Source organism: Giraffa tippelskirchi, chromosome 4, assembly GCF_054371585.1.
Source record: "Giraffa tippelskirchi isolate mGirTip1 chromosome 4, T2T-mGirTip1v1.2.pri, whole genome shotgun sequence".
In the NCBI taxonomy this organism is placed as follows: domain Eukaryota; kingdom Metazoa; phylum Chordata; class Mammalia; order Artiodactyla; family Giraffidae; genus Giraffa; species Giraffa tippelskirchi.
The window spans coordinates 135277540-135304439 of record NC_137278.1 but is presented as its reverse complement, the minus strand read 5'-3'; the positions used below and the strand labels follow the sequence as shown (position 1 = coordinate 135304439).

The window sequence follows — 26900 nt, the reverse complement described above, 5'->3', positions numbered from 1 at the left end:
TGCTAAGGGACAAAATAAATACTTATCAATCCAGAACTGTATTATCATTCTTTGAAAAGCTTAGAAGACAATAAAATTTAAAAACACTTAAGCATTTACCAGCAACAGACTTTCACTAAAGGAACTCTAAGGTTTTTTTTTTTCAGAAAGATGAAAGTGAATGGAGAAAAAAAAAACAAGACAATAACAATAAAAACAAATGAACAAAAAAAATGTCATTCTGAAATCAGCAGGGAGCAAAAATTTAAGAATAAAAAGATTTCAATGAACTAAAAACCTGATTGATTGCAAACAAGATATGAGAAGAGCAAAAAAAAAAAAGTGTGCACTTCTTATTTAGGCAGCTATTTCAGAGTTTAAGAACAATGAAAATATGTAAACGAAAAAATATGTGCTAACAGTTTGGAAACACTAAGTTTTGCTTTCAACACAAAAGCTTTATAAAAATTAAGTTACCTTGCTTATCTTCACAGTCCTGATCGCCCACATTTAGGGTATATATAGTTTTCTTCTTCATTTCTCCTTGAAAAAGGATTTCCTACAGGATGAATGATAACAGAGATTTTTATGTTCGCCTTGTACAAATAATATACATATATTAGTTTTTTTAATCGCAAACTCTAAGAAATTATTTTACACATAAAAGAATAAAATATGAATCAAGTCAGTAAATTTTCTGGATAATCCAGTATACTTTTATACTCCCTGCCACCAAGCACCATCTTTCTGAAAGGTGAAGCCTTATACAGGTATTAAGTAACAAAGACTCATGATAAATTTTGTGGTAGAGACATGAATACAATTGGAGCTTAGAGAAAAGAGATCAGTTTGGACTGGAATTTTTATTGAAGTTGATAGGTTATGTATTTTAAGGAGCTTAAACACATTTAAGCAGTGACACAGAATGAACGAATAAAATGGCATATAGGTAGGCCAATCTGACAACTAAGAGTAAGTGGTAGAAGTGCAACTGTGTGTATATATTGAGGAGGGATGGGCATGTAAGGCAAGAAGTTCATCTGAAAGATTACAGTGAAGGTAACAAGAGCAATATAAATCAAGCTGAGCTAGATTATAGATGGATCTCTAGTGACTGACTGAGAGGTTTAGATTCAATCTTATAGATTCCTCTGAAGACTGACATGATGTAAGCAATATACACGAATCTTTTAAAAGAATGATCTGCAAAACTCAGAATGGATTATAGTGGGGAGAGATTAGAAGCAGAGATGTTTGCACAGCTAGAGTAACTGGCTGTGAAATGAATAGAGAAGCAAGAAATTAAAGAGCTGAAGTACTTCCAACGTTTGGTAACTACATAAATACAGGGAAGGAGTAAAAGATTATTCTGGCCTAGAGGACTAGGAAAATGGTGATTATAAGAGACAAAATGAGAAACAGTAAAGAAAATTAATTTGTTAGTTAAGGGGAACAAACTTATGAGGTAAAATTATTTTTTAAATCAACTCTTAGAATACTAGGGCTTCCCAGGTGGCTCAGTGGTAAAAGAATCCACCAGCAACGCAAGAGACTCAGGAGACTCCAGTTTTATCCCTGGGTTGGGAAGATCTCTGGAGGAGAAAATGGAAACCCACGAGTATTCTTGCCTGGAAAATTCTATGGCAGGCTACAGTCCATGGGGTCACAAAGAGCTGGACACAACCGAGCACACATGCACACTTTAGAATTCTTTCTTGAATTACTGCAAGACAAGCAATTTCAAAGAACTATTCAAATATATTTTGGAATATCTAGGCACAGGAAACCACTAAGTTCATCAGTTATGAGTCACCCATGTGTGTATGAAGTAATTTTTCTATTAGATTTTTAAATAATGTAAACCTGTGAATTTCTACATTACACGTATGTATTGCCTAGGAAAATTCTCTATTAGGTTAAGTAAGGAAAAATGCAAGGGCCCATACTTTGACTCAAAACTCAACCAAAAACTAACATATATAAGAATAACTTATAGGTTTTAATAAGTTAAAAATTAGAATTTCAACTCGGTATTAGTTACTTTTAAACAGTTAATTCAATCACAGTCTGCCTTAATAAACGTAGAACATTAAGAACAAAAGGAAAACTTTCCACTCAGCCTACATGCACAACATTTGTTATACTTCTGGTGCTATTCTTTAGGTATCATGTAACACCTTATCAAGATAAACACAATGACTTCTCCGAGTGAGATGGGCCAAGAGGTTTTAAGCAGAGGCCAGCTTCAAGACCACTGCATTCATCTAGAAGGAGAGATTGCAGTGGTTTGCACTAAAAGAAGCAAGGGTGATAAAAAGTGCTCAGATTCCAGCAGTTTTCAAAATACAGCCATCAGGATAGACTGAATATGGCATATGTGTTAGAGAAGATCCCAGGATAACTTCACGCTATTCAGACTTGAGTAACTAGAATGACAGAATTGCTGAGATAGAACACTTCAAAAATATTCAGATAGTCATAGGTTGTTGTCCCACTTGATGTTTACTCAGAAGGACAGTATCATTATCACTTGAGAATCTGCCACAAATGCAAGATACCTCAGGCAGCGCCCTAGCCAGAGAGTCAGAATCTGTGTTTTATCAAATTCTATGGAAGACTCATATACGTTAAACTTCTGTATGATCTATAATTGAGTATAATTCTTCACTTGCACAAATTCATAACATACCATCTCTCCCATTGTGACTGAGAATTCAAAAAAAAAATTGTAACTTTTGTCATAAGCAAATCCGTGCTTATGACACTCCTAGCAATAACAAGCAAACAAGCATCGAATGCAAACCATTACTATTAATGCAGATCTTCCATCCAAATCTGTCTTAAATAAAACCAGGAAGCGCCTCCAATTAACTACTCAAAAATTTGATGCTCCCTCTAAGGATGTTATTAATATTTTTATTTTCCCTTGAAGAAACCATAAAAAACGGCTATTTTTCAGTGATGCATGTGTGTTAGGCAGGAGTCTGTCTATCATTATAGGTGAGCAGTCAAAAGCTGGCCAAGTATTTTCTGTAAATAAAGTTTTGTTGAAGAACAGTCATGCTCATTTCTTTATATTTCCTATGGCTGCTTTTGCACTACAATAGCAAAGTTGAATAATTATGACAGAAACCATATACATGGTGTGAAATGAAAATATTTCCTGACATATTAGTCAACAAGAAATGACATAGCCATCAGCAATTTTTGGCCTCTATATATGAATGAGGACTCCCAAAACTGCGACCCAGCAGATGCTGCCACCCCTTGCAGTGACTGCTGAGAACTTGGGGGAATACAAGCAGCAAGGTGAACAAGGAAACTGGATTGGCCCCAGATAGCTGAGGTGCATATGAGAGAAATGAATTCAGTGAGCCCAGAGGCTTGCATCTTCCCATATACAGAATGCTAAATTCCTTAACTTGATAACTGATCTTTGATGTTCAGACTGCCTGCTCCCTTTGTTGCAAACTTGTATATAGCCCAACTTTGCCTCCTGCCTCCTTGGAGCAGTTTTCTCAGAAATGCTGCTGCTGCTGCTGCTGCTAAGTCGCTTCAGTCATTTCTGACTCTGTGCGACCCCATAGACGGCAGCCCACCAGGCTCCCCCGTCCCTGGGATTCTCCAGGCAAGAACACTGGAGTGGGTTGCCATTTCCTTCTCCAATGCACGAAAGGAAAAGTCAAAGTGAAGTCGCTCAGTCGTGTCCAACTCTTAGCGACCCCATGGACTGCAGCCTACTGTGATGCTACCTCCCGGGCTCAGAGTCCTAAACATTCCCACCAAATAAAATAACTCTACTTTCAGATTGTGATCTATTTTTTTGTCAACAGTGACAAAGTCTACAATAATTACAATCAGCCCTTTTCAGAAAAAGTTTGTCAACCCTATTAAAGACTATATAAAAGGCTGCCTCTTTGGAGATGTGGCTCAGTCTCTCACTGCAGAGCCCCTCAAGCTTTCTTAGGTATAGGCATTGATTTACATTTGTATTCAATGGGTACCACACAGCACAAAAGCTACTTATTACACATCTGAGTCAATGCTTCTGCAATGGTTCCTTGAGTTCCTTTAAAAACTGCCTGAAGGCTATGTACTTTTGTTGATTTATGTACATTTATTTTATCAATCTGGCTTCTAGAGTTTTCAACTTGTTTTTAACTTTGTTTGCTTCAGAGTAAGGTTGAGGCAATTAACTCTTTCAGCTTAATAGTTATTTCCTTTCCAGCTTCTTTGCTACATAATCAACTGATCTGCTTCTGATCTGTCACTGTTAATTTTTAAATCCCTTGCAGAATGCTCCCCTTAATTTTTTTTCCTACCTGACTTCCACCATAAAGCAATCTTATTAGACTTTATAAATAGACTTGTTTGCCTCAAGTGGGCTATTTTGACAAGCTTTTGTTTAGAATATTCTTTATTTGCATATTTGGTGCTGGAGCTGTAATACTAGCACTCTTCAGTACAGACAGGAATGTTCTGTTAGCATAGGTTTTAGAAAAAAACTGTCTGCATTCAAACACTAAGTAGTCTGACACTTACTAGTAGTGTGACAACTTCTTTAAGCCTGTTTCCTCATTTACAAAATGGAAATAAAGTAGTAACCATTTCAGTCATTATGAAAATCAAATTATAAAAACACGTAATCCATTTAAAGTGTTCAGACAGCACTGAACAAGCACAAAAGAAGTACTCAACAACTAGCGCATGTGCACAAACAAAAGAGTAACTCCCCACTCCAAGCAGATTTTAGGTATACCACAGGATTCAAGATGATAAATCTGTATGACTCTCATTAAGAATAGACTTTCATTATTTTTACAAACAAATTTGTAAAAACCCTGTATTACAAAGAATATCCACATATGGAAAGAATGATATGAATAAAAAGTTTACAAAACTTAACCTATCAAATAGTTCTTCAAACAGAACTTACACAAGGATAGGTAAGTTACTTATTCTACATGGACATTATTTATCAAGATTCTGGTTTATCTGAACATAAAAATGTTGAAGCAAGACACAAAATCTAGGACTCACACAGTAAACAGCCCTAGGATTTTTGTATCTTATTTTCTCCTTTATATAAGCACAGGAAAAGAAACACTAAATGCTGTAACACATGGCTGCGTGTGTGCTCAGTTGCTCAGGCATGTCTGACTCGTTGCTACCTCACAGACCTCATTAGCCTGCCAGGCTCCTCTGTTCATGGGAATTTTCCATGCAAGAATAATGGAGTGGGAAGCCATTTCCTTCTCCAGGGGATCCTCTCAATCCAGGGATCAAACCCACATCTCCTGCATCTCCAGAATTAGCAGACAGATTCTTTATCGCTGTGCCGCCTGGGAAGCCCGCAACACATGGCTACTCCAGGAAAAAAGAAAAGGTCATGTTTAAGTAAATTCCAACCACAATTTCCTAAGACTCTCATTTAGTTTTTAATAAGTATACATTATTTACAAGGTTTCTTACCCTTAAGATTCTTCAGGTCGAGCAGTCAGGTAACCAGCTTTCCATCAAACTTACCTGGAGAGGGAATTATGAAAATTAGTCCTATTTCACTTCACTTTCAACTTGGGTACAAAGGAAAGGAGACTAGGAAAGTACAAAGAACTACTTATTATAGAGGGCCACCAGATGTGAGTATAGTTTATTCAAAATGTAAAACATTTTAAGAGAATGACTATATGCCTGTAAATATGAAGACATACATAGGTCCTGGAAGCAAACAATAATGAAACTATTTTGCTCAGGGAGAGGGAAGCACAAGAAATCACATTTCAGCATATAGGAGAAAACCAACAGAAAACAAAGTGACAGAGAATTAGAGAAAAAAAAAAATCTACCCCAACAAATAGACTTAAGTCTCATCACCTAATAAAGCAATGGAGAAAAAGATACACAAAAGATATTTAACCAGCCCATAAATTCAACAACTCTTAGTATTTAAATTATTCCCTGAACTCCAGATTTTAAGTATCCTTAGCCAGTAATCACATCTTGCTTATTCCTCTTTCTCAACCAGCCCCACAGAACTCCCCACATTTCTACAGTGTGCATATTTAATTCACTCACTATCTAGTCAGCACTCCCTATTTTCTAGGCACCACCAGGCTGTAAGCACTGACACACCTGATTAAAAAAAAAGTAACAGCATAGCAGATGCTATAATGGCAGTAAGCACAGGATATTACAGAAACACACAAGGAGCACCATATCCTTGCAACATATGCCTTTGTAAAAAAGCCTTCTCAACTAGGACCAAAAAGATTTAAAATGTATTTTTCTAACTCTCTCCCCACCCCCACCAAATATTCTGTACCATTATAGCATTTCCATCTTTAAATTAAGGACTCAAAATGTGAACTGTCAAACTAAACATGATAGTGAGGATCTTAAATTTCAAAATAAATGAAGGATATATGCAAATAGGTAAAGTGATTTTCTGATCATTTTATACATCCTCTGTGGAAGTGACAATTAGGCAAACATGAAAGATACACTGTACCTAATTCCACACAATTAAGTTTTATCCCCAACAAAAGCTTTTCAGACTAATGTCTGGACATATAAGTGGAAAGAAGTATCTATTCTCTTTCTTGAAATTTTATAACACAGTACATTTTCATACAATTTTTCTGAACATATTAATATCTAACTGAACATCATGAAATTAAAAAAATAACACACCAATTTCTCTCTATTCATGATCACAATAGTTACATATTTTTCCAGCATCAAATTTTTTTAGTTACAATACTAACCAACAGTAAAACTGAAATGGATATAAAACTCAGAAGACTTAACAATCAATATTTTTTTCAATTTTTGTTTTATTAGATTCATTTACACACAGCTATGGTCTTTATGTTTATATCCCCTCAAATTCATGTTGAAACCCTAACCCCTAAGGGTAGACAGTACTGTTAATAAGTGGGACCTATGGGACATGCTTAAGAGGGTGGATTGCTCATGAAAGGGATCAGTGCTTCAGAAAAGAGGCTCTAAAAAGATCCCTAACCCCTTCCATCGCAGGGGAAATCTGAGACCTGGAAGAGGGCCCTCATCCAACCATAACAGCACCCTGTTCTCTAACTTCTAGCCTCTAGAACTGTGTGAAACAAATCTGTTCTTTACAAGCCACCCAGTTTTGGTATTTTGTTACAGCAGCCCAAACAGACTAAGACACATGCTCTGCTTCAAGTTACTAATGCACATTAGTCCCTGGAAAAGCTTTCCAGTTCAGTTTTCAACAGGGTTATTTGGTTGCTTGTCAGTAGTTGATCAACAAAAGCAATTTCAAGGAATCTTTCCATATGCATTCCTTTCATCCTGTGCCTATATACAAAAAGAAAGGTTTGTTTTCTCAGCACCGTTTACTGATGAACAAACAATTCTATGTCTTGTTTATCAGGTAAAATGAAAATAAAGAAGCTGAAGACATCCACATTTACAGGTTTTATAATAAAATCAGCTCCATATATCAATCTAGGAAGTAAAAATACATCTTCAAAATGTCTTTAATATTTTTGCAGTGTCTCCAACAGCAAGTGAATGTCAAGAAGGTCCACTAATATGAAGCATGTCACATCATACTATGCTCTATGATAACCAATAACCTAATTATTAGAACAATCATTTTTAAAAAGTTAAAATGAACAAAAAATAAAACATTTTCAAAGAGAAAAGCAAGCCATTTAATCCTCAGGCATAGATTAAAACATAGATTAAACTGAAATAGGAGAAGTTTTTCAAATGTAATGTAATTTTGGAAAATCAGAGCTTATGAAAACTATGCTTACTGTGAAAGAGAAACTAATGTTCCTATTTCCTTCTACACTTAATGTAGTATAATCTCCTCGATAAAGCTTGCACTGTTATACATGGCAGAATCATATATATGTTTAAAACAATGAGATATAATTGCCATTTTCAACTATAAAATAAGAAGACGAAAGTTGACATAACATTCTAAAATAGATAAGTGAAATGGGGAAGTTTCCATTCTATGTGAAATGGATTAAGTACATTCTATCTTGTTAACCTGACTGAATGAAAATATAAATTCTAGACAGAATGAATGGAGCAGCTAACTGAAAATTAAAAGCGTAACAGTAACAGGTCAATTGGGGAAGACCCCAAATCAGATATATTATCAAACTGGTAGTGTGTTTATAATTCTTTCCCACCGAATTTTGCCTCAAAGTTCAGTTCAGTTCAGTTCACTCGCTCAGTCGTGTCCTACTCTTTGCGACCCCATGAATCACAGCATGCCAGGCCTCCCTGTCCATCACCAACTCCCGGAGTTTACCCAAACCCATGTCCATTGAGTCAGTGATGCCATCCAACCATCTCATCCTCTGTCGTCCCCTTCTCCTCCTGCCCCCAATCCTTCCCAGCATTAGGGTCTTATCCAATGAGTCAACTCTTCGCATGAGGTGGCCAAAGTATTGGAGTTTCAGCTTCAACATCAGTCCTTCCAATGAACACCCTGGACTGATCTCCTTTAGGATGGACTGGTTGGATCTCCTTGCAGTCCAAGGGACTCTCAAGAGTCTTCTCCAACACCACACTTCAAAAGCATCAATTCTTCAGCGCTCAGCTTTCTTCACCGTCCAACTCTCACATCCATACATGACTACTGGAAAAACCATAGCCTTGACTATACAGACCTTTGTTGGCAAAGTAATGTCTCTGCTTTTAAATACACTACCTAGGTTGGTCATAACCTTCCTTCCAAGGAGTAAGCATCTTTTAATTTCATGGCTGCAATCACCATCAGCGGTGATTTTGGAGCCCCCCAAAACAAAGTCTGACACTGTTTTCACATCTATTTCCCATGAAGTGATGGGACCAGATGCCATGATCTTAGTTTTCTGAACGTTGAGCTTTAAGCCAACTTTTTCACTCTCCTCTTTCACCTTCATCAAGAGGCTCTTTAGTTCTTCTTCACTTTCTGCCATAAGGGTGGTGTCATCTGCATATCTGAGGTTATTGGTATTTCTCCCAGCAATCTTGATTCCAGCTTATGCTTCTTCCAGCAGAGCATTTCTCATGATGTACTCTGCATATAAGTTAAATAAGCAGGGTGACAATATACAGCCTTGACGTACTCCTTTTCCTATTTGGAACCAGTCTGTTGTTCCATGTCCAGTTCTAACTGTTGCTTCCTGACCTGCATACAGGTTTCTCAAGAGACAGGTCAGGTGGTCTGGTATTCCCATCTCTTTCAGAATTTTCCACAGTTTATTGTGATCCACACAATCAAAGGCTTTGGTATAGTCAATAAAGCAGAAATAGATGTTTTTCTGAAACTCGCCTGCTTGCCCCAAAGTTAGGCTTTCTGAAACCTGAAACCTATAAAGTGACCACTGTTATAGAGAGAAACAGAGACAGAGAGGGGAAGAGAAAGGGGAAAGAGATATGTACACAAGCAGAAGCAAGCATTCACATGTGCTCTAAAAAAGGCCTCCAGCTCTGCCAAAGGAGTAGGAAAGGGGTCTCTTAATACTCAATAGTGAGAGAAATCTTTGTTTTTTCCTTTCTGTCCTTCATTCCCCATGAGCCAGTTCCCAAGCAATCCTGTGGCGGTGATGGCTACAAGAGCAGCAGCAGAGTCAGCATAAGCCTAAAACTCTTAGGGAAAGGCACCATCCACAGTGACTGAAGAAACTCTGGGTTAATCCCGTTGCTTTTTTTCCTGCCTTCTCATCTTTTGGCCTCAGGTGCGATTGTGGAAAATACACAACACAGTGGAGCAAACAAAGACTGAGCTTTCTAGCCAGAGGACAGAAAGGTGCCTGTGTGCATGTAGGGAGGGAAGGAGGCAGTCTCAGGGATCTAGAAAATACCAAGGAAATAACAGGAGAGAGATTGAGACAGTAATCTGTAAACTGTTCAAAACGCCCAAAATACATTTCAGAATTACTTGACATAAAGAGTACCAAAAAATTTCAAATACTCATCTACCTCTGCTTCATTGACTATGCTAAAAGTGTTTGTGTGGATCACAAAAAACTGTGGAAAATTCTGAAAGAAATGGGAATACCAGACCACCTGACCTACCTCCTGCAAAACCTGTATGCAGGTCAAGCAGCAACAGTTAGAACCGGACATGGAACAACAGACTGGTTCAAAATTGCAAAAGGAGTAAGTCACAGCTGCATATTGTCACCCTGCTTATTTAACTTGTATGCAGAGTACATCATGTGAAATGCCAGGCTGGATGAAGCACAAGCTGGAATCAAGATTGCTGGGAGAAATATCAACAACCTCAGATATGCAGATGACACCACTCTTATGGCAGAAAAGTGAAGAGGAACTAAAGAGCCTCTTGAAGAAGGTAAAAGAGGAGAGTGAAAAAGTTAGCTTAACACTCAACATTCAAAAAACTAAGATCATGGCATCTGGTCCCACCACTTCATGACAAATAGATGGGCAAACAATAGCAACAGTGGAAAACTTTATTTTATTGGGCTCCAAAATCATTGCAGAAGGGCACTGCAGCCACGAAATTAAAAGACACTTCCTCCCTGTAAGAAAAACTATGACAAACCTAGACAGTATATTAAAAAGCAGAGAAATTACTTTGCTGACAAGGTCTGTATAGTCAAAGCTATGGTTTTTCGAGTAGTCACCTATGGATGTAAGAGTTTGATAAGAAAGAAGGCTGAGCACCGAAGAACTGATGCTTTCAAACTGTGGTGCCAGAGAAGACTTTAGAGTCCCTTGGACCGCAAGGAGATAATACTAGTCAATTCTAACGGAAGTCAACCCTGAATATGCATTGAAAAGACTTATGCTGAAGCTCCAATACTTTGGTCACCTGATGTAAAGACCAGACTCATTGGAAAAGATCCTGATGCTGGTAAAGACAGAAGGCAAGAGGAGACGAGGACGACAGAGGATGAGATGGTTGAACGGCATCACCGACTCAACGAACATGAGTCTGAACAAGCTCCAGGAGATGGTAAAGAACAGGGAAGTCAAGCATGCTTCAGTCCATGCGGTCACAAAGAGTTGGAGATGACTGAGGGGTGAACATCAAGAGCAACATGAGAAAAGCCAATGCACAGAAACCAACACCAAGAAGACACAGATAGTAGTGCACTGGGTGAACTGTCTGACAAAGATTTAAAGCAGGCAATAAAAATGTTCCAGCAAGTAAAAGCAAATCCTCTTGAAACACATGGAAAGCTAGAAAATCACAGCCAAGAAACAGAAGATATAAAGTACTGCCAAATGGAAATATTAGAACTCAAAAATGCAATAATGGTAACAGAAAACACACTGGACAGACTCAAGAGCAGAATGAAAGCCAGTGGACTTGAAGACAAGAGCAATAGAAACTACCCAATCTGAACAACAGACAGAAAAATAGGGGGGAAAAAATCATTAGTGTCTCAGGAACAATAACAAGTGAAGTTGCTCAGTCGAGTCCGACTCTTTGCAACCCCATGGACTGTAGCCTACCAGGCTCCTCCATCCATGGGATTTTCCAGGGAATAGTACTGGAGTGGGTTGCCATTTCCTTCTCCAGGGGATCTTCCTGACCCAGGGGTCTCCCGCATTGTAGACAGACACTTTACCTGTGAGCCACCAGAGAAGTCAGGAACTGTAACAGGCAAGAGTCAATTTTGACTCTTGCAAACTAGACCTTTGCCTTTGGCCACTTTTGTTATTTTAATCACATATAATGGCCTGCCTCAGGGAACAAGCCCCCCTCTGCCTGACCCTTAAACTAAAATGCCTTTGTTTAAGCTCACAGGGAGATGATCTAACCCTGCCCAACTGTGAATGACTCTAAAAAATAGCACACTACCCTGCCTGAGGCAGTGTAGAGAAGACACTACACATGGACATCACCAGATGGTCAACACTGAAATCAGACTGATTATATTCTTTGCAGCCAAAGAGGAGAAGCTCTATACAGTCAGCAAAAACAAGACCGGGAGCGGACTGTGGCTCAGATCATGAACTCCTTATTGCCACATTCAGACTTCAATTGAAGAAAGTAGGGAAAACCATTAGACCATTCAGGAATGACCTAAATCAAATCCCTAATGATTATACAGTGGATGTGAAAATAGATTTAAGGGACTAGATATGACAGACAGAATGCCTGATGAACTATGCACGGAGGCTCGTGACACTGTACAGGAGACAGGGAGCAAGACCATCTCAAGAAAAGCCTTACCAATAGATGTGAAGAGAAGAGAAGCCAAAAGCAAAGGAGAAAAGGAAAGATATACCTATTTGAATGCAGAGTTCCAAAGAACAGCAAGGAGAGATAAGAAAGCCTTCCTCAGTGATCAATGCAAAGAAATAGAAGAAAACAACAGATTGGGAAAGACTAGAGATCTCTTCAAGAAAATTAGAGATACCAAGGGAACATTTTCATGCAAAGATGGGCTCCATAAAGGACAGAAATGGTATGGACCTAACAGAAGCAGAAGGTATTAAGAAGAGATGGAAAGAATACACAGAAGAACTGGACAAAAAAGATCTTCATGACCCAGATAATCACAATGGTGTGGGTGTGATCACTCACCTAGAGCCAGACATCCCGGAATGTGAAGTCAAGTGGGCCTTAGGAAGCATCACTACGAACAAAGGTAGTGGAGGTGATGGAATTCCAGTTGAGCTATTTCAAATCCTAAAAGATGATGCTCAAAGATGCTCAAAAGATGATGTCAAAGTGCTGCACTCAATATGTCACCAAATTTGGTAAACTCAGCAGTGGCCACAGAACTGGAAAAGGTCCATTTTCATTCCAATCCTTAAGAAAGGCAATGCCAAAGAATGCTCAAACTACCACACAAATGCACTCATCTCACACGCTAGCGAAGTAATGCTCAAAATTTTCCAAGCCAGGCTTCAACAATACGTGAACCATGAACTTCCAGATGTTCAAGCTGGTTTTAGAAAAGGCAGAGGAACCAGAGATCAAATTGCCAACATCCACTGGATCATCGAAAAAGGAAGAGAGTTCCAGAAAAACATCTCCTTCTGCTTTATTGACTATGCCAAAGCCTTTGACTGTGTGGATCACAATAAACAGTGGAAAATTCTGAAAGAGATGGGCATACCACCTGACCTGCCTCTTGAGAAACCTGTATGCAGCTCAGGAAGCAACAGTTAGAACATGGAACAACAGACTGGTTCCAAATAGGAAAAGGAGTACGTCAAGGCTGTATATTGTCACCCTGCTTATTTAACTTATATGCAGAGTATATCATGAGAAACGTTGGGCTGGATGAAGCACAAGCTGGAATCAAGATTGCTGGGAGAAATAGCAATAACCTCAGATGTGCAGATGACACCACCCCATAAGGGTGAAGAACTAAAGAACTAAAGAACCTCTTGATGAAAATGAAAGAGGAGAGCGAAAAAGTTGGCTTAAAGCTCAACATTCAGAAAACAAAGATCATGGCATCTGGCCCCATCACTTCATGGCAAATAGATGAAGAAACAGTGGAAACAGTGGCAGACTTTATTTTTTTTGGCTCCATAATCACTGCGGATGGTGACTGCAGCCATGAAGTAAAAAGATGCTTACTCCTTCAAAGACAAGTTATGACCAACCTAGAGAATATGTTAAAAAGCAGAGACATTACTTTGTCAACAAAGGTCCGTCTAGTCAAGGTTATGGTTTTTCCAGTAGTCATGTATAGATGTGAGATTTGGACTATAAAGAAAGCTGAGCACCAAAAAATCGATGCTGTTAAACTGTGGTGTTGGAGAAGACTCTTGAGAGTCCCTTGGACTCCAAGGAGATCCAACCTGTCCATCCTAAAGGAGATCAGTCCTGAATGTTCATTAGAAGGACTGATGTTGAAGTTGAAACTCCAATACTTTGACCACCTGATGCAAAGAGCTGACTCATTTGAAAAGACGCTCATGCTGGGCAAGATTGAAGGCAGGAAGAGAAGAGGACAACAGAGGATGAGATGGTTGGATGGCATCACCAACTCAGTGGACATGAGTTTGAGTAAACGCCGGGAGTTGGTGATGGACAGGGAAGCCTGGCGGGCTGTAGTCCATGGGGTCACAAAGAGTCAGACACGACTGAGTGACTGAACTGAACTGAAGTGAAATGAACTGCCTGAGCCTTGCCATTCTAGGAGGTATTTACAAGAATTAAAAGGTCTTTTTACTTTGTTTCCACACTTCCTCCCCCACCCCCACCTCTGACCCATAAAAGAACCTGGCATCCAGACCCCAGACAAGATGGTTATTTTGAGACGTTAGTCTGTCACCTTCTCAGTCAGCTAGCTTTCTGAATAAAGTCATGTTTCTTGCCTCAACACCTAGTCCCTCGGATTCACTGGCCTCTCCTGCAGCAAGCAGAGCAAGCTTGGTAACAAATTTGGCAAGCCAGCCAGGAGCCTTGCTGCTCCTGGCTAGCAGGCCCAGATTAGGGAATATTGAGACAAGGCCCTAAGCAGCTGCTGGGACCATTGACAAGTCTGACTTGTTGTGTCTGTAAGAAACCTAATTTTTAATCCAACCTCTTTTGTAAACTGATGGATTTTACACTGCTGTACCTGACTCAGTCTGAAATCTTGAAATAAGAACTGATGCCTATGTGTTTGTATGTGCTATTGTCTTTGGATAACATTGTCACGGTTGATCTGTAAAAGAGCCCTATTTTATTGGCTTAAACAAAAGTTAGTGCTTACAAACCAAGAAATTCTAAATACAAGAGAAATTAAGCTAAATAAATTTCAGGTTCACTTGAACTGGGAAATGTGCAATATTAAATTAGTACCTGGAATTAATGTTTAACTTGGATGATCTAACAGGCGTGTCCTAAGTCACAACATTAAATGGAATATTAAGTATAATACTTTCATGTTCCTGAGTTTAATATAAGCTAAATAAGATTAATTATATCTGTTACAAATCTGTCAGCCAAGAAAGTAACTCAATGTGAAGAAACTCCTGAGGAAATAAAGTGCAAATGAGAAGAATTCAAAGTGAACTTTTAGAAATATATGTTACAGGATCTCTCCAGACATTCTATAACTTAAAAGCTAAAACTGGGCTAAAATAAGTGATGAAAGGTTGATGGAAAATGGACCCTCAAAAGGGTTTTGTATGTGATCAGTAAGGATTGACTAAGTTTAAAACAAGTTTAATTGAGTAAATGAGTCTTAAAGTAAGCTGGTGCAAAAGTAAATTTGGCTTTTCTCTCTGTTAAAACAGACAAATTTTCTGAAGATGCTAAGCTGCCTTTGATAACAGATTATATTTATTTACATTTTAAGTAATCTATTCAGTTAAATTCAGTCACTCGGTTGTGTCTGACTCTTCCCAACCTCATGGACTGCAGCACGCCAGGCTTCCCTGTCCATCACCAACTCCCAGAGCTTGCTCAAATTCATGTCCATCAAGTCAGTGATGCCATCCAACCATCTCATCCTCTGTTGACCCCTTCTCCTCCTGCTTTCAATCTTTCCCAGCATCAGGGTCTTTTCCAATGAGTCAGTTCTTTGTATCAGGAGGCCAAAGTATTGGAGTTTCAGCTTTAGCATCAGTCCTTCCAGTGAATATTCAGGACTGACCTTCTTTAGGATGGACTGGTTTGATCTCCTTGCAGTCCAAGGGACTCTCAAGAGTCTTCTCCACACCACAGTTCAAATGCATCAATTCTTCAGCACTCAGCTTTCTTTATGGTCCAACTCTCACATCCATACATGACTACCAGAAAGACCATAGCTTTGACTAGACAGACCCTTGTCGGTAAAGCAATGTCTCTGCTTTTTAATACACTGTCTAGGTTGGTCATAGCTTTTCTTACAGGGAGCAAGTGTCTTTTAATTTCATGGCTGCAGTCCCCATCTGCAGTGATTTTGGAAGCCAAGAAAATAGTCTCTCACTGTTTCCATTGTTTCCCCATCTATTTGCCATGAAGTGATGGGACCGGATGCCATGATCTTAGCTTTTTGAATAATGAGTTTTAAGTCAGCTTTTTCACTCTCCTCTTTCACTTTCATCTAGTCCTTCTTCACTTTCTGCCATAACGGTGGTGTCATCTTCATATCTGAGGTTGTTGATATTTCTCCCTGTAGTCCTGATTCTTGTTTGTGCTTCATCCAGTCCAGGTTTTCGCATGATGCACTGTGCACATAAATAAGCAAGATGACAATATACAGCCTTGATGTACTCCTTTCCTAATTTTGGACCAGTCCGTTGTTCCATGTCTGGTTCTGTTTCTTCTTGCCCTGCATACAGGTTTCTTAAGAGGCAGGTATTCTCATCTCTCAAACTGGAATTTTCCACAGTTTGTTGTGATTCCAGAAAAACATCTACTTCTGCTTCACTGACTATACTAAAGCCTTTGACTGTGTGGATCACAACAAACTGTAGAAAATTCTTGAAGTACTCTCTATATTTGCCTTTGAAGTCTTTTATTGGCCCTTTGGCTAAGTTTCACCATGACCCATGGTCCTGTTGTATTTTAAAATGTATTCTTGGGGGTGGGGGTGTTCCTTTGACAGGACTTCCCAAATCAAATCAAAATAAAGTTCCTTTTACCTCTTGCTAGCTGTGGGGTGCTTCGAAGGTCCCTGAAGCACCCCAAGGAGAGATGTTAAACTAATTAGGTTCACTTGGTATGTTAAACTGTAAGGAAGTTTATTATGTTGTCAAATAATAAATTTTAAGTTATATGATAAATGGTACAGATATTCTAGAGATTATAGAGTTTCTAAGAATCTGATATGTCCTGGTAGAATATTATCAATCTTAATTCTAGTTATTTTCTTAAAATGTCGTATGTCCTAACGGTAAGCAGGCTGCTTTGTCAATGGGATTGTAATCAGATTAAAACTGTGCCTTTTTTGAGTCTTTTGTAGACAGTTACAGTTAAAAATGTTTCCTTTTCGAGATTTATAAAAAAGACTTTGGATATATACATGTTGCTGACTTTCAGACCATAAAGCTGAACTGAGTAAGAAACTGAAGAATTCTAATGCGAAACCTGACGACTTCATAAAATTGTTAACAAAAAAGATTAGTTACACAGGACTGAGTAAACAAGTTAATATAGTTATAATTTTTATGGCTTCTATCTAAAAAGATTACTGGTTTAAATCTGTGCTTTCCAAGTGTAAGGAAAACCTTCTCTTTAAATTAATTATGACTTATGGTAACTTGGTAAATTATATTTTTTGTGAGCAAAATTGAAATATTTATCTTTTTTGTCTCTACCTGGTTGATCCTGCCAGTAGCATATGCTTGTCTCAAAAATTAAGCCATCCATATCTAAGTACGCATGGACTGTGCAGTGAAACTGCAAATAACTCATTAAATCAGTTATGGTTCCTTTGATCTCTCAACTATTGCAACTGGATTACAACTAGTTACACTAATCATTGTTTAAATTTGCTCCTTGTTTTCAAAATGTGCTTTGTTGCCTCCTTGCTGCACTATGCCACTGTCAATGTTACTAGCTACATTACTTATATTCTAATTTATAAAACTGTTATCTCTTGCAATAACCAATGCACAAATCAGGCCTCCACCAAAACGTCTATGGCTAAATATTTTGGGGAAATAACTGTAATAGTGTGATTCTAGGTATGGGAAGAAGCAACAAGGGAAAATGTTTCCTGGATAATATTAACAGTTAGACAGAATCTGAAGAATTTTAATTATTGATGGGGCCTGGTCCAAAATTTAACACCTAGAGTGACATAGTAAAAATTTTCACCTGATTTGGGATGAACCTCGCAAGGCTGTGGGACAAAATTTGATCATGAAATGTCTCCCAAATATTGGTCAAGTTCCTGACCAAGAGGGGAGAATCTGAGAAATGGAATATTTCCTACAAGCCCTTTAAAGTAAGCCAATGAGCCTCAAAGAAGGGGAATCAGAGAGCAGTCATTCCCTATAGTGAACCATGAGGAAACTCTGGGAATGCATAATTATAGGCCCCAGGTAGTTGATTTTATATATATATATATATATATGTGTAAGTGTTTTAATGAGCCATGACTCTTGCATCTTCCCATGGATACAAAAGGGCTAAATTTCTTGAGATGCTGCCACTTGGGTTTGAAGCTCAATATTTCTAAGTCTACATGTATAAAGTGAACACTTTTCCAAGAGGAACAAAGGAAGACACATCTCAACATCTGGAAAGCTGTCACTGATGGCAGACACTCCCAGAAAGATCCTTCTCACACAGCAATTAGAAGGGTCATTGTCTCTTTTCCCATAAGATTGTGGAATGGACTTTTGACAGCAGAGAATTGTATCCAGCAAGAGTCAATTTTGACTCTTGCATGCTAGATCTATCTTTTGTCACTTTTTTGGTTATAATCACTCATAATGGCATGCCTCACACATGGGCTTCCCTTGTGGCTCAGCTGGTAAAGAATCCGCCTGCAATGCGGAAGACCTGGGTTTGATCCCTGGGTTGGGAAGATCCCCTGCAGAAGAAGGGAAAGGCTAAGTTCAGCCACTCAGTCGTGCCTGACTCTTTGTGACCCCATGGACTGCAGTATGCCAGGCTTTTCTGTCCATCAACAACTCCCAGAGCTTGCTCAAACACATGTCCATTCAGTCAGTGATGCCATCCAACCATCTCATCCTCTGTCGTCCCCTTCTCCTCCTGCTTTCAATCTTGCCCAGCATCAGGGTCTTTTCCAATGAGTCAGTTCTTTGCATCAAGTGGCCAAAGTAGTGGAGTTTCAGCTTCATTATCAGTCCTTCCAATGAATATTCAGGATTGATTTCCTTTAGGATTGACTGGTTTGATCTCCTTGAAGTCCAAGGGACTCTCAAGAGTCTTCTCCAACACCGCAATTCAAAAGCATCAATTTTTTGGCACTCAGCCTTCTTTATGGTCCAACTCTCACATCCGTACATGACTACTGGAAAAACCACAGCTTTGACTAGACAGACCTTTGTCAGCAAAGTAACATCTCGGCTTTTTAATATGCTGTACAGGTTGGTCACAGCTTTTCTTCGAAGGAGAAAGCATCTTTTAATTTCATGGCTGCAGTTATCATTTGCAGTGATTTTGGAGCCCAAAAACTAGTCTCTCACTGCTTCCACTGTTTCCCCATCTATTTGCCATGAAGTGATGGGACCAAACGCCAGGATCTTAGTTTTCTCAAAGTTGAGTTTAACCCAGCTTTTTCATTCTCTTTAACTTTCATCAAGGGGTTCTTTAGTTCTTCTTCGCTTTCTGCCATAATGGTGGTGTCATCTGCGTATCTGAGGTTATCGATATTTCTCCCGGCAATCTTGATTCTAGCTTGTGCTTCATCTAGCCCAGCATTTCTCATGATGTACTCTGCATATAAGTTAAACGCTGGGAAAGGCTACCCACTCCAGTATTCTGGCCCAGAGAATTCCATGGACTGTATAGTCCATGGGTTCATAAAGGTTAAGACAGGATGAGCCACTTTCACTTTCACTTTCAATGGCATGCCTCAGGGAACTCTCCCCCCTCTTCTTGACCCTTAGATTAAAATGCCTTTGTTTAGCTCACAGGGAAATAATCTGCCCCTGCCCACCTGTGAATAACTATAAAAAACTAACACATTCCCTTGTGTAAGGCTTGCCATTCTAGGAGATATTTAGAATAATTAAATGGTCTTTTTACTTCGCTTCCACACCTCCCCCCATCTCAGATCCATAAAAGAACCTGGCATCCAGACCTTGACAAGATGGTTACTTTCAGGCATTAGTCTGCCACCTTCTCTGTTAGCCAGCTCTTTCCAAGTAAAGTTGTATTCTTTGCCTCAACACTTTGTCACTCTCATTCACTGGCTTCTCAGTGAGCAGAGTGAGCCTGGACTCAGTAACAGAACCTGTGGAACAATACAAAACCCTAACATTCATGGTGAGAACTTAAGAAAGTGAGGAAAATAAGTTTGAGGTGGCAAGGGGATAAAGAAAGGATAGGAAAGGAAAGGAGAATAAGAAAAAAAATAATTGCTGGAAACTCCCCAATTTGTTGAAAGACATAAACCTCTATATTCAAGGAGCTCACAAACATCACACAATATAATTCCAATGAAATTCATTACTGGACAAATCAGTCAAATTGTTGAAAATTACAAAGGAAAAATTTTACAAGTTGACTGAAATAATAATGCATTACTTATGAGGGGAAAGTAGGTTAATGATTTGAGTAACTGATTTCTGTCAGAAACAACATAGGCCAGAAGGGAAACAACATTCTTAGTTTAAAATGGAAAAGAATTTTAAAAATCTATAATCTTCCAACTGTGAAATTATCCTTAAAGAATTAAATATGGAATCAGTGAAATTGAAAACAGAGAACCAGGAAAAAAAAAAAGAATCAATAAAACCAAAAGCTCATTCTTTGCAACGGTCAATAAAATTGAAACCTATGGAAAGACTAATTTAGAAGAAGAGCACTGAATAGACCTGGTACTATTTAAAGAAACTGAATTTGTAGCTAAAAATCTTCCAAAAAAGAAACCTCCAGGCCCAGACAATTTCCCTTGTGAGTTCTACTAAGCATTTCAAGAAATAACACAATCTACCTCCCAATTCATTTCATAAGTCCAGCATTACCCTGATACCAAAATCAGACAAAGACAGTACAAGAAAAGAACAAATTGACATACTGAATTTCACCAAAATAATCTATAATTCATACATTTACACAATGGAATACTACTCAGCCACAAAAACTAATGAACTGGTGTTTCACTCAACAACTTAGAGGAATCTTAAAGGTAATAAACTGAGTTAAAGAAGCCAGCCTCAAAAGGTTACATACTACATAACTGCATTTATATGACATTATCAAAACAACAAAATGTAGTACTGAAGAACCATTATCAGTGGCTGCCTGGGTTAGGAGAAGGTTAGACTACAAACACAGCACAAGGGAGTTTTCTAGGGGTGATGGAACCATTCTGAATCTTGAGTCTGGCGGTAGGAATAAAAAAACCTATACACATATTAAAATTCACAGAATTACATACCACAAAAAGGTCCATTTTATTATATGTCAATAATTGTCAAAATGTTTTCAAAGGTAAAGACTAATAAGAGAGAACAATTATGGGCTAGAATATGAATCAATTTTTTCAACAAAGGTACTTTTTTCACTGAAAACTTCACTCATACTCTCAGTTTTTATCACCAACACAGAGATCACCCAAATTACATAGCCACATTTGAGCTTGAGAGGAGGTATCTAAGGGTTCCTGCATTTCTATAGCACTGAAAGGTCTCACAGACAGCACATTATCTATTGCTTTGGAAGACAGAGATTAAAAGCAATAGACGCAACTTCACAACCCCTCTAAATCCTAAACAGAACTGTAAAAAGAGATTCGTTCGAAGGCCTTAGTGACTGTACAGAGCTAGCAGACTTTTCATTGTATGGGGGAAGACAAGCACTATAGCTGGTTCTCAGCTGGGTTACTCTTATGTGATAGTTGTTCACTCCATGAGAAGAATATTCCTTCAATGCAGTATTTTATCTAAAAAAAAAAAAAAAAAAAAGAGTGCCTTCTACATACCTGGATAGTTTAACCACAAAGAGTTTGATAAAGATACTGTAATGTATGACAGGTGTCCACTATATCTCCAAATGAGAAACAATTCTAGAACAGTAGCATGTTATATGTCCTCCAGTAACTTTAATACATACTTATGCAATTCTCCTCTAATAAATCCCAGCATTGCCTAAGGTATGAAGGAAGGAATAGAAGGAGGAAGTAATTATGTAATCTTCATTTGTCCTTGAGATTCTCGCCTCTATTTTCTCAAATCTATTTATTAAAGCACTAATTTAAATGATAAATGCAAACTGAAAGCTCTTAGATTTTTTGGTTTCTTTCCATTAGCCATTCCTCAACATTTATTACTGATCCACTGAAGGCATGAGTCTGGAAAAGTAGAGTTTACATTTAGAAGATTAAACCTTATGCCTATTAGAGACAAAAAAAAAGAATAATGAGGTTTTAGAGACAACTCACAACAAACCTCTCAGGAGGATTATAGGAGCTCTTGGGATCAGGTAGCAATGTACCCTTATATCTGGTAAGCAGAATGACCAAGAGGAAAGGGAATCCTGAGAGGGAGCATGGACGTAGAGAAAGAAATACTCTTTTTATACTTTTCTTCTAACCCCAAATAAGAAAACTAAACTATTTCTTTAATTTAACCTTTAATCTACCTTAGAGAGACTCCTGAATTAAAATGGTAACCCCAGTCTACCTATTTCTCAAAAAAGATGGGAAAATTATGTAAAGCACAGGAAACATTTGCAAATAAACAAATCCTAAGAATTAAAGGAAAGGAAACACTGACAAAATACCATATAAAATGCTTGTTAGAGAGGAATGGAAATGGATTTCATCTATAGCAGTGGGGGAGGCAGGGAGGAGGACAAAGTTCAAAACATTGCTTCTGAAATATTGCTCTCTTCTGTTTAAACAAGACTTTAAAAACGTACATTACAGAATTTCAACTTCATAAATTAGTCTCTTTTTGCACAGACACTAAATGTCATTCCTTGACCAGTTCCTCAAGGAATGTCACTTTCTTTGTACTAATCTCTTCCAAGTTGGTATAAGTTGCTATAGTAAAACTAATATGGATGGGAGGGGGTAGGAGGAACTGCTCTGTGTTGTAGAGGACATTCACTCTCTCTTTATTTTAGCTATGCCTATTATCTGACTTTCTTAAATTCAACCAAAGTAGCTATCTCAGAGATAAACAAAATTTTATTGTTACATTAAGTGTATGATCAATGTGTTCTCAGATCAATTTTTCACACGTAATTTAAAGCAGCATTTCACAATACTACTCCTATGATACAGTACTATTCTAACTTAGAAATACATTACTACATACTATGAAAACTTACTTAAAAAAAAAAAACACCACACACTCCTCCATGCTGGCATCAGGCATGGCAGATCCTGGGATTCTCTTTGCAGTGTAATCTTATTACAAATGCTTCAAATGTCCCAAGAACTAGATAGACTAGACTATGCTTTTCATACTGCTTCTAGCCATTACTTTCTGATATATCATAAGTTATTTAACTCTTACAGTAGTTTGTGAAGAAAATATCTCCATTTTATATACAGTGAAAATAAGTAACTTGTCCGAGGTCACAAAGCCAGTGGTTAAGCAGTAGGATTGGAACTCACCAGCCCTTTGCCAGAAAATAAAACAAGTATCAATCCAAGTCACTAGATATTAAAAATATTCAAATAATGAGAAGCAGTAACACATTTAATGACTCAAATGACTACAAAACTATTAAGCTGTTATCTGTGTTATTTGCTAGATACCCAGGATCCAGCACCATGCACCACACTTTAAAGTAAGTACCTAACAAACACCTCTGAATGAATGAATTATAAGTATGTATAACAACCCTGTCTAATTTAATGAAATCACAGCCTGGCCTAACTCAATGAAACTATGAGCCATGCTGTGTAGGGCCACCCAAGACAGATGGGTCATGGTGGAGAGTTCTGACAAAATGTGGTCCACTGGAGAAGGGAATGGCAAACCACTTCAGTATCCTTGCCTTGAGAACCCCATGAACAGTATGAAAATGCAAAAAGAAAGGGCACAGAAAGATGAAATTCCCAGGTCAGTAGGTGCCCAATATGCTTCTGGAGAAGAGTGGAGAAATAGCTCCAGAAAGAACGAAGAGGCAGAGCCAAAGCAAAAACGATGCCCTGTTGTGACTGTGACTGCTGATGGAAGTACAGTCGAATGATGTAAAGAATACTGCACAGGAACCTGGAATGTTAGGTCTATGAATCAAGGTAAATTGGAAGTGGTCAAACAGGAGATGGCAAGAGTGAACATCGACATTTTAGAAATCAGTGAGCTAAAATGGACCAGAATGGGCGAATTTAATTCAGATGACCATTATATCTACTACTGCGGGCAAGAATCCCTTAGAAGAAATGAAATGGCCCTCATAGTCAACAAAAGAGCCTGAAATGCAGTACTTGGGTACAATCTCAAAAACGACAGAATGATCTCTGTTATTTCCAAGGCAAACCATTCAATATCACAGTAATCCAAGTATATGCCCCAACCACTAATGCCAAAAAAGCTGAAGTTCAACGGTTCTATGAAGACCTATAAGATCTTGTAGAACTAACACCCAAAAAAGATGTCCTTTTCATCATAGGGGATTGTAACACAAAAGTAGAAGTCAAGAGATACCTGGAGTAACAGGCAAGTTTGGCCTGGGAATATAAAATGAAGCAGGGAAAAGGCTAACAGAGTTCTGCCAAGACAACGCATTGGTCAAAGCACACAGCCTCTTTCAACAACACAAGAGATGACTCTACACATGGACATCACCAGATGGCCAACACAGAAATCAAACTGATTATAGTCTTTGCAGCCGAAGATGGAGAAGCTCAATACAGTCAGCAAAAACAAGACCAGGAGCTGACAGTGGTTCAGAGCATGAACTCCTTATTGCCAAATTCAGACTTAAATTGAACAAAGTAGGGAAAACCACTAGACCATTCAGGTATGACTAAATCAAATCCCTTATGATTATACAGTGGAAGTGACAAATAGATTCAAGGGATTAGATCTGATAAGAGTACCTGAAGAACTATGGATGGAGGTTTGTAACACTGTACAGGAGGCGGTGATCAAAACCATCCCAAAGAAGAAGAAACTCAAAAAGGCAAAACGGTTGTCTGAGGCCTTAAAAATAGCTGAGACAAGAAGTAAAAGGCAAATGAGAAAAGGAAAGATATACCCATCTGAATGCAGAGTTCCAAAGTATAGCAGAGAGAGATAAGAAAGCCTTCTCAAGCAACCAATGCAAAGAAATTGAGGAAAACAACAGAATGGGAAAGACTAGAGAACTCTTCAAGAAAATCAGAGATACCAAGGGAACATTTCATGCAAAGATGGGCACAATAAAGGACAGAAACAGTATGGACCTAACAGAAGCAGAAGATATTAAGAAGAGGTGGCAAGAATACACAGAAGAACTATACAAAACAGATCTTCATGACCCAGATAACCACGATGGTGCGATTACTGACCTAGAGCCAGACATCCTGGAGTGCGAAGTTAAGTGGGCCTTAGGAAGCATCGCTACGAACAAAGCTAGTGGAGGTGATGGAATTCCAGTTGAGCTATTTCAAATCCTAAAAGATGATGCTGTGAAAGTGCTGCACTCAATATGCCAACAACTTTGGAAAATTCAGCAGCGGCCACAGGACTGGAAAAGGTCCATTTCATTCCAATCCCAAAGAAAGGCAATGCCAAAGAATGCTCAAACTACCACACAATTGCACTCATCTCACATGCTAGCAACGGAGAAGGCAATGGCACCCCACTCCAGTACTCTTGCCTGGAAAATCCCTGGACGGAGGAGCCTGGTAGGCTACAGTCCATGGGGTCGCTAAGAGTCGGACACGACTGAGCGACTTCACTTTCACTTTTCCCTTTCATGCACTGGAGAAGGAAATGGCAACCCACTCCAGTATTCTTGCCTGGAGAATCCTAGGGACGGCGGAGTCTGGTGGACTGCTGTCTATAGGGCCGCACAGAGTCGGACACGACTGAAGCGACTTAGCAGCACATGCTAGCAAAGTAATGCTCAAAATTCTCCAAGCTAGGTTTCAACAGTACATGAACCAAGAACTTCCAGATGTTCAAGCTGGATTTAGAAAAGGCAGAGGAACCAGAGATCAAATTGCCAACATCCACTGGATCATACAAAAAGCAAGAGAATTCCAGAAAAACATGTACTTCTGCTTTATTGACTATGCCAAAGCCACTGACTTTGTGGATCACAACAAACTGTGGAAAATTCTTAAAGAGATAGGAATACCAGACCATGTTACCTGACTCCTGAGAAATCAGTATGCAGGTCAAGAAGCAACAGTTAGAACCAGACATGGAACAATGGACTGGTTCCAAACCAGGAAAGGAGTACATCAAGGCTGCATCTTGTCACCTTGTTTAACTTATATGCAGAGTACATCATGAAAAATGCCAGGTGGGGTTAATTACAAGCTGGAACCAAGATTGCAGGGAGAAATATCAATAATCGCAGATATGCAGATGACACCAGCCATATGGCAGAAAGCAAAGAACTAAAGAGCCTCTTGATGAAAATGAAAGAGAAGAGTGAAAAAGCTGACTTAAAACTCAACATTCGAAAGACTAAGATCACGGCATCTGGTCCTATCACTTCACGGTAAATAGATGGGGAAACAATGCAAACAGTGAGAGACTATTTTCTTGGGCTCCAAAATCACTTCAGATGGTGCCAGCAGCCATCAAATTAAAAGACGCTTGCTCCTTCGTAGAAAAGGTATGACCAACCTAGACAGTGTGTTAAAAAGTAGAGTCATTACTTTACCAACAAGGGTCCGTCTAGGCAAAACTATGATTTTTCCAGTAGTCATGTACAGATGTGAGAGTTGGACCATAAAGAAAGCTGAGTGCCGAAAAATTGATGCTTTTGAACTGTGGTGTTGGAGAAGACTCTTGAGAGTACCTTGGACTGCAAGGAGATCAGATGAGTCAGTCCTAAGGAAATCAGTCCTGAATATTAATTGGAAGGACTGATGGTGAAGCTAACGCTCCAATAGTTTGGCTACCAGCTGCAAAGAACCAACTCATTGGAAATACCCTGATGCTGGGAAAGATTGAAGGCAGGAGGAGAAGGGGACAATAGATGATGAGATGGTTGTACGGCATCATCGGCTCAATGGACATGAGTTTGAGGAAGCTCAGGGAGTTGGTGATGGACATGGAAACCTGGCGTGCTGTAGTCCATGGAGTTGCAAAGAGTTGGACACGACTGAGCAACTGAACTGAAAAACAACCTTAGGTAATATTTACTCAGCGCATTTGTCTGGCATGATCTTAAACTAAATATATACGTAAGTTATGTTCCATGGTGAAAA

At 38.8% G+C, this 26900-nt stretch overlaps 1 protein-coding gene across 23 annotated transcripts in view; it reads right to left on the bottom strand.

The window, feature by feature from the left end:
- SCAF11 (SR-related CTD associated factor 11) overlaps positions 1 to 26900 on the bottom strand; it is an 88172-nt gene that overhangs the window by 49920 nt on the left and 11352 nt on the right. For 22 of the 23 annotated variants that reach the window (XR_014051531.1, XR_014051528.1, XR_014051529.1 and 19 more), the window contains 2 exons: positions 5452 to 5505; positions 457 to 538 (listed from right to left, as the gene is read on the bottom strand). Coding sequence is in view for 6 of the 23 variants with exons in the window: in XM_081483143.1 (XP_081339269.1) it covers positions 457 to 517 (61 nt within the window). In the remaining 17 variants the exon portion in view is untranslated. Of the gene's footprint in view, positions 1 to 456; positions 539 to 5159; positions 5346 to 5451; positions 5506 to 26900 lie in introns of those variants that run through there. The other variant, XM_081483145.1, reaches the window with a different exon arrangement.